General features: G+C 37.8%; 1 protein-coding gene across 11 annotated transcripts in view; it reads left to right on the top strand.

Annotated features, from left to right (window-relative positions):
- The window catches only part of HERC4 (HECT and RLD domain containing E3 ubiquitin protein ligase 4), a 126,495-nt gene that overhangs the window by 52,614 nt on the left and 61,421 nt on the right, over positions 1 to 12,460 (top strand). For all 11 annotated transcript variants that reach the window (XM_044942176.2, XM_025284610.3, XM_044942177.2 and 8 more), the window contains exon 8: positions 11,903 to 12,063. In XM_044942176.2, the coding sequence (XP_044798111.1) occupies positions 11,903 to 12,063 (161 nt within the window). The remainder of the gene's footprint in view (positions 1 to 11,902; positions 12,064 to 12,460) is intronic.

Below are 12,460 nucleotides of genomic sequence, written 5' to 3'. Positions count from 1 at the left end.
ATAGCCATGGTTCTCCATCATTAGGTCTTACTGCTGTGTTTTACTCAACTGTATGCATCTATAATTATTTACTCATTCTGTTACTGATGGACTCTTGGGTATTTCCATTTTTGGCAGTTGCAAATAATTTTGCTTTGAACATTTATTATTTGATATACATAAACTTTAATATTTCTAAAGTGTATAGTTAGAATGGAATTTCTGGGTCGTTTGTGGTTGTTTAGTCACTAAGTCATGTCTGACTATTTGTGACCCCATGGACTGTAGCTTGCCGGGCTCCTCAGTCCGTGGAATTTCCCAGGCAGGAATACTGGAGTGAGTTGCCATCTCCTTCTCCAGGGGATGTTTCTGACCCAGGGATTCAACCTGTGTCTCCTGCATTAGCAGCCAGATTTTTTACTGCTGAACCACTAGGGCTTCCCAGGGTCATAGAGTATACTTGAATTTTACAGGTTAATGTTATCCTTTTTACCAGAATGTTTACACCAGTTTACCTTCCCATCACTATCAATTTGGTATTGTTATATTTTAAAATTTTTGCTAATCTTGTGGATATATAATGAGTGGCCTTAATCATGATTTTAATTTGTATTTCCATGATTTGATGGGGATTGCATTGAGTCTGTAGAACACTTTCAAAAGTATTGACATCTTAATAATATTAAGTCTTTTAATCCATGAATGTGGGATCTTTCCATTTATTTAATTTCTTTCAGCAATATTTTTTAGTTTTTGTTGTATGTCTTTTTGCTGATTTTCCTACATTACTGTCTTTTGTGTTTATTTTTTGCAGTGAAATGTTTTATTTTCCTTATTTCCTTTTCTGTATATTCTTTAGCTATTTTTTTTGTGGTTACCATAGGAATTACATTTAATATCCTAAAGTTGAGAAGGCAATGGCACCCCACTCCAGTACTCCTGCCTGGAAAATCCCATGGATGGAGGACCCTGGAAGGCTGCAGTCCATGGGGTTGCTACGAGTCGGATACGACTGAGTGACTTCACTTTCACTTTTCAGTTTCATGCGTTGGAGAAGGAAATGGCAACCCACTCCAGTGTTCTTGCCTGGAGAATCCCAGGGACGGGGGAGCCTGGTGGGCTGCCGTCTATGGGGTCGCACAGAGTCAGACACGACTGAAGTGACTTAGCAGCAGTAGCAGTAGCAGCATCCTAAAGTTAAACACTAACTCAAATTTATACAAAGTCAGTTTCAATAACATACAAAAACTCTGTTCCTATATGGCTCTGTCCCTATTTGGTTTCAGTTATTGGTGTCACAAGATAACTTTTATATACATTGTGTGTCAAAAAAAATTAATAATTTTATGTATTAGTCTCTAAAATTCTGTAGAAAACAAAATTTGGAGGAAAAGGCCCAAAGTTAGAATAGTACTAGTTTTTATAATCACCCATATATTTACTTGTGAAAGTTCCTCAGTTGTGTCTGACTGTTTGTGACCATATGGACTATATAATCCATGGAATTCTCTGTGCCAGAATACTGGAGTGGGTAGCCTTTCCCTTCTCCAGGGGATCTTCCCAACCCAGGAATTGAACCCAGGTCTCCCGTATTGCAGGTGGATTCTTCACCAGCTGAGCCACAAGGGAAGCCCAAGAATACTGGAGTGGGTAGCCTATCCCTTCTCCAGTGAATCTTCCCAACCCAGGAATCAACCAGGATCTCCTGCGTGGCAGGTGGATTCTTTACCAGCTGAGCTCTCGGGGAAGCCCCATATTTACCTTTACTGAGATCTTTATTTTTTAATACAACTTTGAGTAACTAGTGTCCTTTCATTTCAACTGTAGGATTTCTTTTAGTATTTCTTAAAGGACAAGTTTGGTGATAACAAACTCCTTCAGCTTTTATCTATAAATGTCTTAATTTCTCTCTCATTTTTGAAGGAGAATTTTGGTGGTGGTTTAGTTGCTAAGTCGTGTCCGACTCTTGCAACTCCATGGACTGTAGCCTGCCAGGCTCCTCTGTCCATGGGATTTCTAGGCAAGAATACTGCCATTTCTTTCTCCAGGGAACCTTCCCAACCCAGGAATCGAACCTGGGTCTCCTCCATTGCAGGCAGATTCTTTACTGACTGAGCTTTGAGGGAGTATCAAATTCATGGTTGATAGGTTTTTCTTTCTGTAATTTGAATATATAAGCCTACTGCTTTTGGATCTGCAAAGTCTCTGCTGAGAAATCTGCTGATAATCCTATTGAGGATTCCTTGTATGTAACAAGTCACTTCTCTGTTGATTCCTTCAAGTTCTCTCTTTGTCTTTCAACGATTTGATTATAATGTGTCTCAGTATGGGTCTGTTTCAGTTTATCCTACTTGGAGTTTCTTGGATGTTTGTGTTTTTCATCAGATTTGGGAACTTCTTGGTTATTACTTCTTCAGATGATCTCTATCTCTTTTTATCTTCTGGAACTCCTACAGTGCCTTTTTGGTGCACTCCATGATGTTCCATAGATGTTCCTTAGGTTCTGTTTCCTTGTCTCCATTTTTTTTTCCCCTTGAGACTTAGTAATTTCAGTTGTTTTATCTTCACAAGTTCCCTTATTCATTTTTCTTTCTGCTCAAATCTGCCTTTGATTCCTCTATTGAACTTTCAATTTTGGTTATTGTATTTTTCATCTCCATAATTTACTTTTGGTTTGTTTTCAGGCTTTCTGTTTTTTTTATTGGTATTTTCATTTTCTTCATATACTGTTTTCTTGACTATTTTCGTGTTTTTCTTTAGTTATTTGAGTATCTTTAGGAAATTGTTTCAGTCTATTAAGGTTCATCATCTGGTTGTTTCATTTTTCTAAAGTAGACTTTTTTACAGCATTTTTAGGTTCACAAGAAAATTAATTCATAATTAAACAGTCTATAATAGGAAAAAAGAAAGGAGCTTTATTTAAGCCAAACTGAGGACAGTTAGCCTGGAAGACAGCTTCTCAGATAACTGAGGAACAGCTCCAGAAAAGCATACTTTTCAGCACAGTTTTATATCGTGTTGGAACAAAGACCCATCAAACAAGTCATGAGTAGATTGCTTCAGAGTTTCTAAAAGAGATATGAGCATGTACACAGCAAGTCCCTGTGGCCTTGAACCTGGGAAGAGAGTCTTTTATCATCGAAGGAGTGCCAGGATTGGCATCCCAGGAAGGGAGCAGGGATTTAATCTTTATTCTTACCATGAACATTATTTATTTCTGGTCATTGTGTCCTTTTCTTTAATAATTAGAGCAGGTGTGGGATGTATGTTTGATGGGCCACAAACCAGCTGTTTTAATTAGTGTTAAATTTGTGTTATCTTAGGTGTGAGCCAGAATGACTTCCCATACCTCAATATGTGAAAATTTCTTTTCATCACTACATTGACAGATTATTGCAAGTATACGTATTGTACATTAGGGTTTATTCTGTCTATTTGGACAAATGTATATTGATGTGCATCCACCCTTGTAGTATTATATAGAGTATTTTCACTTCCCTAAAAATACTTTGTGCTCCTCTTATTCATCCCCCCCACACCCTAACTCTTAGCAATCACTGACTTTTACTCTTATAGTTTTGCCTTTTCCAGAATTTCATAGTTGGAGTCACATACTTTGTAGCTTTCTCAGATTGTCTTCTTTTACTTAGTAATATGCATTTACGGTTCCTCTGTGTTTTTTCATAACTTGGTTGCTGATTTTTTTTTAATGCTAAATAATATTCCACTGTCTAGATATAAGTTTGTTTATCCACTTACCTACTGAAGGAAATTTTGGTTGCTTCTAAGGTTTGGCAGTTACAAATAAAGCTGTTATGAGCATCTGTGTTTAAGTTTTTTATAGACACAGGTTTTTAACTGCTTTGGATAAATAATGAAGAGCTCTTTTGCTGGATCATATTGTAATAGTTTAGCTTTGTAAGAAACTATCAAACTGCCTTCCAAAGTAGCTGTATCATTTTGCATTCCCATGTTGGTTTATTTTTTTCTTTGATTGGGCCATGCTTTTGTAATTTTTAATATTCTCAGATTTTTTTTTTCTTTTTGAAAACTGGACCTTTGAACCTAAAATGTGGTAACTCTGGAAAAAAGATTCTGCTTCTTCTCTAGGGTTTGCTGATTTTTGTTTTGTTTGGATTGTTACAGATTGTCTCTGTGCCAAGGATCAGACTGAACTGTAAGCCTAAGGTCTTCTCAGCTCTTTTCTGAGACTGTACCTTTCCCTGGGCATGCAGAATGACTTTCTAAATTCCCCTCTATATTCAGTTACATTTGAATGTCCTAGATCTTAAACAACTGACTTTTAAAAGGGGCAAAAGAAATAAAGGGAAGAAAATAGAAGATAAAATTAAAAAACAACACACACACCAGCCCTTTCAGTCCTGGAAGTCTCTTCAGCTGGAGAATAGGCTTGTGACAATGGTCAGAAGGGATACAGAAGAGACTTATCCTCCTTTTGTGTCTGTTCCTCTGTAATCAAAAGCCACAATCAGTGATCAAAGGACTGATCTCATATATAAGGACAGAATCCGTATAGCCTGCTCTGGCTCCCACAAGCTGTGTGCAAGATACTCCTGGATCATTGGATAACTGCCTGTCACAGGGTGGAGGGTGAAGGGGTAGGTAGCTAAAACTGTGCAGAGTGCTGAAGTTAATCAAAATTAATTGCAGTTTATCACCCAAGCCTTCATTTGGAAATTGCAAAAGGCAGGAGGAGTAAAGGAAAGATAAATCCATCTGAATGCAGAGTTCCAAAGAGTAGCAAGGAGAGATAAGAAAGCCTTCCTAACTGAATGCAAAGAAACAGAGGAAAACAGCATGGGAAAAACTAGAGATCTTGTCAAGAAAATTAGAGATACCAAGGGAGCATTTCATGCAGAGATGCATACAATTAAGGACAGAAATGGTATGGACCTAACAGAAGCAGAATATTAAGAAGAGGTGGCAAGAGTACACAGAAGAACTATACAAAAAAGATCTTAATGACCCAGATAACCACAATGGTGTTATCACTCACCTCAAGCCAGATATCCTGGAGTGCAAAGTCAAGTGGGCCTTAGGAAGCATCACTATGAACAAAGCTAGTGGGGGTGATGGAATTCTAGCTGAGCAGTTTCAAATCCTAAAAGATGCTGTGAACGTGCTGCACTTAGTATGCCAACAAATCTGGAAAACTCAGCAGTGGCCACAGGACTGGAAAAAGTCATTCCAGTCCCAAAGAAAGACAATACCAAAGAATGTTTAAACTACTGCACAATTGCACTCATCTCACACACTAGCAAAGTAATGCTCAAAATTCTCCAAGTTAGGCTTCAACAGTACATGAACCAAGAACTTCCAGATGTTCAGGCTGAATTTAGGAAAGGTAGAGGAACCAGAGATCAAACTGCCAACATCTGCTGGATCATAGAAACAGCAAGAACATTCCAGAAAAACATCTACTTCTGCTTTATTGACTATGCCAAAGCCTTTGACTGTGTGGATCATAACAAACTGTGGAAAATTCTTCAAAAGACAAAAACACCAGACCACCTGACCTGCCTCCTGAGAAACCTGTGTGCAGGTCAGGAAGCAACAGTTAGAACTGGACATGGAATAATAGACTGGTTCAAAATTGGGAAAGGAGTACGACAAGGCTGTATATTGTCACACTGCTTATTTAACTTATATGCAGAGTACACCATGTGAAATGCCAGGCTGGAGGAAGCACAAGCTGGAATCAAGATTGCCGGGAGAAATATCAATAACCTCAGATATGCAGATGATACCACCTTTATGACAGAAAGTGAAGGAGAACTAGAGAGCCTCTTGATGAAAGTGAAAGAGGAGTGAAAAAGCTGGCTTAAAACTCAACATTCAGAAAACTAAGATCATGGCATCTGGTCCCATCACTTCATGGCAAATAGATAGGGAAACAATGGAAACAGTAACAGACTTTATTGTTTTGGGCTCCAGAATTACTGTGGATGGTGACTGCAGCCATGAAATTAAAAGACATTTGCTCCTTGGAAGAAAAGCTATAACAAAGCTATACAGCATATTAAAAAGCAGAGACATTACTTTACTGACAAATGGTCGTCTAATCAAAGCTATGGTTTTTCCAGTAGTCATGTATGGATGAGAGAGTTGGACCATAAAAAAAGCAGTGATGAATTGATGCTTTTGAACTGTGGTGTTGGAGAAGACTCTTGAGAGTCTCTTGGACAGCGAGAAGATCAAACCAGTCAGTGGTAAAGGAAATCAGTCCTGAATATTCATTGGATAGATGAATATTCATTGGACTAATGCTAAAGCTGAAGCTCTAGTACTTGGCCATCTGATGTGAAAAACTGTCTCAGTGGAACATACCCTGATGCTGGGAAAGATTGAAGGTGGGAGGAGAAGGGGACAACAGAGGATGAGATGGTTGAATGGCATCACTGACTTGATGGACATGAGTTTGAGCAAGCTCCTGGAGTTGGTGATTGACGGCAAGTCTGGCGTGCTTCAGTCCCTGGGGTTGCAAAGAGTCTGACACTATTGAGCGACTGAACTTAACTGAATTCCCTATACCCATTTTGCAAATTTGGAAACTTTTTAAATTGTTACTCTAGAAATAACATTAATCTTTATATTAATACTTTCCCAGGAGTTGTAAGACCTCCATTTACCTTTCCTAATTTTCATTCTATATATATTATTAAACCCCAGAAAAACATTGCTTCATATAGTCAGTGCACATTTAGAAATGGCTGTACATGCATTTACTACTTTCTTTTCAATTTTTATAATAATTAGTATCATTTTCCATTTATCAACCACCCTCTGGTATTTCCTTTATGTAGATTTGCAGGTGGCAGATTCTTTGCATATTTAAAAATGTCTGTATTACACCTTTATTCATGAATGATTTTGCTGGTTATAGAATTCTAGCTTGGCGTTTGCTTTCAGCACTTTTAAGATAACATTCCACTGTCTTTTGTCTTCAGATTTGAGAATTCAGCTGTTGGTACGTTGCTCCTTTGAAGACAGTTTGTCTCTTTTCTCTTTGTCTCTTCAGTTTTCCTTTCATTTGTTAAGGAATGATTGAAGACAGTTTGTCTCTTTTCTCTTTGTCTCTTCAGTTTTCCTTTCATTTGTTAAGGAATGAATTTCCTCATTTTCTTACTGGGCTTCTTGAATCTGTGGAGTAATATCTTTGATCAGTTATGGGAAATTCTAATCTCTTTGTCTCTTTAGATACAGCTTTTCCTTTCCTCATAGGACTCTGGATGTATATTTGTAAAAAGAAATTTATGTATTTATTTATGGCTGTACTGGGTCTTTGTTGCTGCATGGGCTTTTCTCTAGTTGTGGCAAATGGGGCCTACCCCCTAGTTGCAGTGTGTGGGCTTCTCATTGTGGTGGCTTCTCTCATTGCAGAGCATGGGCTCTAGGGCTTGAGGGTTTCAGTATTTGTAGCTTGTGGGCTCAGTAGTTGTGGCTTCTGGGCTCTAGAGCACAGGCTTAATAGTTGTGGTGCATGGGTTTAGTTACTGTACCACATGTGGGATCTTCCCAGATTGGGGACTGAACCCATGTCTCCTGTATTGGCAAGCAGATTCTTTACCACTGAGCCACCAGGGAAGCCCCTGATTGGATGTGTATTAAATCGTCTCGCTCCACCTTGTAGTTTCTCTCTTAACTTTCCACATTTTTGCCTCTATTTGCTGCCTTCTTGATTATTTTTATGATTTATGCTTCAGTTCACTAATTCTCATACTATATCTATTTTTTGTTAAACCTTTAAGATCTCAATTGTGATTATTGTGATTTTTCAGTCCTAATGTTTCATACTCTTTTTAAAAATCTGAAACAGTTTTTTTTTTTTTTAATTTAACATTTCTAGCTATTGGTCAGTTTTCAGCCTTGGCCTTTATTTCTTTGGACATTAAGCAACTATTAAACAGAATTATTCTAGGTTCTTGTGTTTGAAAATTCCAACATCTGAAATCTTTAGCAGTCTGTTTCTGTTGTTCTTTCTGCTCAGATAAGGTCAGTGTTCCCCGTTTCTTTGCTCAGTTTTGTTTGTTTGACCGTGTATTTGAAAAATGATTTATGGGAATAATTTGTCAAGGCCTTCATCAAGATCTATTGTAAAAGGTGAATAAAAGCTCAACATGTAAGTGGACAGAAATGCTTACTATCATAATGTTTATTAGACTGTTGAAGTTCTACATGAATATATATTCAGTAACGTGTACTACATGAATATATATTCAGTAATGTGTAGAGAGTTCAACTTTTCTTTTTCAACTTCATGCATAATTCATTAAAAGATTATAAATATTTTGGTAATTTTTTTCTGATGAAATATTTAATCAGTCTCCTGTGAGATATCACAGATTATTTACTGTTAATCCAGTTTTGTAATTCTTCATAGTTAAGATGAGCATGATTTGAACAGTTATTCTTAGCTCTGTAAACTTAGTTCTTTCTGATAATTTTATTTAACTATTGGATTGGGGGAGGAATTTCAGTTATATATTGATAGAGATGTAAGAACTTATCTACAGAGGGAATGTCAGTTGATACCTTCACCAGTTTGATTTGCAGGTAGTTGGTATTACAAGAACTATGTATTATTTCCTTAATAAATAATTGTCAGGAACTTCTTGAAGGAAGCAACCAAGGGATACCAGAAATATGAACTCATCAAGGGAGATAATCTAAAAGGAAAGGGTTCAAATTCCAGTAGTATAGTATCATAACTATTTTTGAACTATTACATCAAATATAGGACTTGAGATAGTTATGTTTGTTCAGTGGCTCTAACTCTGTGCTGTAATCTTTGGAGAGTTTTTAGTAATATGTATTGTTGCCTAGGTTCACTCCTAGGCGATTCCAAAATGTGGCCAGGATTAAGAACCACACCTTTAATAGACCAGTATGTGGAGGAATTTAATGAACTAGTATTGAGCAGTAATTTTCAAATTATTGATATGTTCCTTTAAAATATCACAGTACTACTTCCTGAAGGAGGCAGACTGGACAACGTTAAGCCCTTCTTCAGCCACAGCAGTTTGTTTTATATGCTTGTTGTTCTGTCGCTCAGTTGTGTGTGACTCTTTGCAACCCCATGGACTGCAGCATGCCAGGCAGGCTTCCCTGTCCTTCACTATCTCCCAGAGTTTGCTCAAACTCATGTCCATTGAGTCGATGAGGCCATCTAGCCGTCTCATCCTCTGTTGTCCCCTTCTCCCCCTGCCATCAATCTTTCCCAGCATCAGGGTCTTTTCCAGTGAGTCGTCTCTTTGCATCAGTTCAGTTCAGTTCAGTTGCTCAGTCATGTCCGACTCTTTGTGACCCCATGGACTGCAGCATGCCAGGCTTCCCTGTCCATCACCAACTCCCAGAGCTTGCTCAAACTCATGTCCATCTAGTTGGTAATGCCATCCAATCATCTCATCCTCTTTCGTCCCCTTCTCCTCCTGCCTTCAGTCTTTCCTAGTATTAGGGTCTTTTCAAATGAGTCAGTTCTTTGCATCACGTGGCTGAAGTATTGGAGTTTCAGCTTCAGCATCAGTCCTTCCAATGAATATTCAGGGTTGATTTCCTTTAGGGTTGATGGGTTTGATCTCCTTTCTGTCCAAGGGACTCCAAAGAGTCTTCTCCAGCACCACAGTTCAAAAGCATCAATTCTTCCACGTTCAGCTTTCTTTATGGTCCAAGTTTCACATGCATACATGACTACAGGAAAAACCATAGCTTTGACTGTGCAGACCTTTGTCAGCAGAGTGAGGTCTTTTCTTTTTAAGAAGCTGTCTGTGTTTGTCATAGCCTTTCTGTGAGTTCATTTATGGTTTATTTTGTTAAATGTGTATCCTTGATTTAAAAAATTTTTATTAACTTGAGCTCATCTGGCTCTGAGATGAGTTGGTTGTTAGATTCTCCTTAGTTTTTCAGCTATATGACAGGCTAGATAACTTGAAAACTCTGGAATCAAAAGGTCCTTTTAAGTAAATAGCATAGATTAGTTTGCAGGGAAGTAAAGAGAATTCCACTGGGCAAAAACAAGGAAATCTGAAAATAATACCTGTTAGTTTGAACTGACTCTGGAGCTACTCTGAAAAAATTTGCCAATCTGGGTAATGTATTAATTAGCTTATTTTGCTTGACAAACCACCCCCAAACTACTGACATAATTACCTGTTTAGCTAGTAATTCTGTGGCTTAGTGATTTTTGGTGGGCTTCGTTGGGCAGTTCTCATCTTAGCTGAACTCAGTTGATCAGTTGATGGTCTGGATAGGGGCTGGGTAGTCTGTGGGATCTTTAGCTAGGGTCGGCTTATCTCTGCTCCAGATTGTATATTATCCTTCAAGCTAACCTTAAGTATGCTCATAGTAGTATAGCAGGGTTCCAAAAGAGAGAGGAAAGGAATGCAAAGCCCCCTGTTAGGCTTAGGGTCACCTCATGCACTGTCATTTCTACTTCATTCTGTTCAAAGCACGCCATAGGCCAGAGACCAGTTTTAAGACATGGAGAAATAGATTCCTCATCTTGATGGGAACCCCTACAAAAGTCATGTTGTAAGGGTAATGGGTATAGGGAATGGAATAACTTTGGCAGTTTTTATAAGCGATATACCACAGATGGCAAGGGAATTTGGAATAGGAGGTAGGACCGAAGAAGTGATAGACGTGGTAGTGAGGCCTGCGAAACCATCTCCTCCTAGTAAAGTCACCTCATGGGAAGAGTCCACAGTGAAATATTCTCTTGCTAGTTTAAGGAGACTTTTCTGGCCTTGGCTTAGTCTCTTGTTTGAATCTTCCCTCAGAATTTGTAACCACAAGACTGTCCTAAAGTAGGCTTGGGACTTATCAGAATAGTCCTGAATTGATGTATATGTATTATGTTTCACAATGTATTAAGGGTTTTAAATGAAGTAACTGTCTGCATGATTTGAAAAGAAGAACTAGAAATGGGATAAAACATAGTCATTAAATTTTTAAATTCAGTGGATAATGGAAACAGCAGGTTGGACATACTGCTAAAGAGTAAAGTAATAATATGGAAAACAGATCTAGGGAAATTAGTCACAAGGGATATGGATATTTAGGAGAAATTAAAAGACTGTTAGAGTGTTGGGAAGATAAAACATTTGTCTAATATTATCAAGAAGAGCATTGAATACATGGGAGAGAGACAGTATTTACAGAAATAACATAAGAATTTGCCAGACTTGATTGAATCCATGAAACTTTGAGGAACACAATACCTGAGCTGGATGATCACCTTTAGCCCATTCCTAAATATATGGTGATGAAGCATCATAGGGAGTTGGACAGATTCAGGATTAGTGGGTTTTCGCTAGCTTCAGTTTTGTAATTTCTTAGGTTTGTAATTTGTTTGCTTCTACTCGGGTACCTCTAGAGAAATCTGAGTGTGTATACATAAGAATCAGTTTCTTTTGAAGAAAGGAAACATTGTCTTACCATACATTTTTATATGTACCAGTCTTCTGCCCGGTTCTTACCCTAAAGCTTTTGAGTGATACCCACATGGTGTAGGCCCTTAGAGACTACAGCTTTAAGCTAGAACCTGAGTGAGAAGGTGGTTCGCTGATTTCCTTGGACAGCAGTTAGATGCTGCCTCTAGAGCTGAATCGTATAGTTTAAGAGGTATCAGTACAGAGCTGGGCCTTTTAAATTTGGACATTTGTGGGAATTTTCTGGACCATGCTTAAGCAGTCTACCTGTGTGGTACAGAATTCATTCAGTATAGAATAAGGCTATTAATAAAAATTTGTACAGAAGACTTGAAAACTCTAATGGTCTTATTAACTTATTTTTGAAGAGAAAAATTATACCAGTAATATTCACTGTGCTTTCCTAAATGTAAATTATTTTTATATTTACATGAAAGGTAACATTAAGTCTGAGGTTTTCTGTCATTTTACTCTAGGCAGCACACTTCTGCTTTTGTTCCTTCATCAGGACGAATTTATTCTTTTGGACTTGGTGGTAATGGACAGCTAGGAACTGGTTCAACAAGCAACAGGAAAAGTCCTTTCACTGTGAAAGGAAATTGGTTTCCTTATAATGGGCAGTGTCCACCAGATTTTGGTAAGTTCTTTTATATTAAAGCTTTGCAGCACATGCTAAAACTGTTGTTAAAATGTTGCTCTTAAGAGGTGAACTTTTCTACATTTGAAATGAAAGAATTCCAAGATGCATTGTTTAGGGAAAATAGCAAGATACAGAATACTATATACTGTGGTTTAGTTTATTTATATTTGCTTGTATATGCATAAGGAAACACAAGATAAATAAAATAATGAAAGTGGTTTCAGAGGGTGGAAACCGAATGGTGATTAGAGACCAGTGGGAGGGAAATATTTTTGGTTTTTTATTTTGATTATGGTAAAATACACTTAACAAAGTTTATGAACTTAACCATTTTTAAAGTGCTGAGTTCAGTATTGTTAAGTACATTTACATCGTTCTGCAGCTGCCTCCAGAG

This window comes from Bubalus bubalis, chromosome 4 (assembly GCF_019923935.1).
Source record: "Bubalus bubalis isolate 160015118507 breed Murrah chromosome 4, NDDB_SH_1, whole genome shotgun sequence".
Classification (NCBI taxonomy): domain Eukaryota; kingdom Metazoa; phylum Chordata; class Mammalia; order Artiodactyla; family Bovidae; genus Bubalus; species Bubalus bubalis.
The sequence above is the reverse complement of the archived record's forward strand: the minus strand, read 5'-3'. Positions and strand labels throughout refer to the sequence as shown.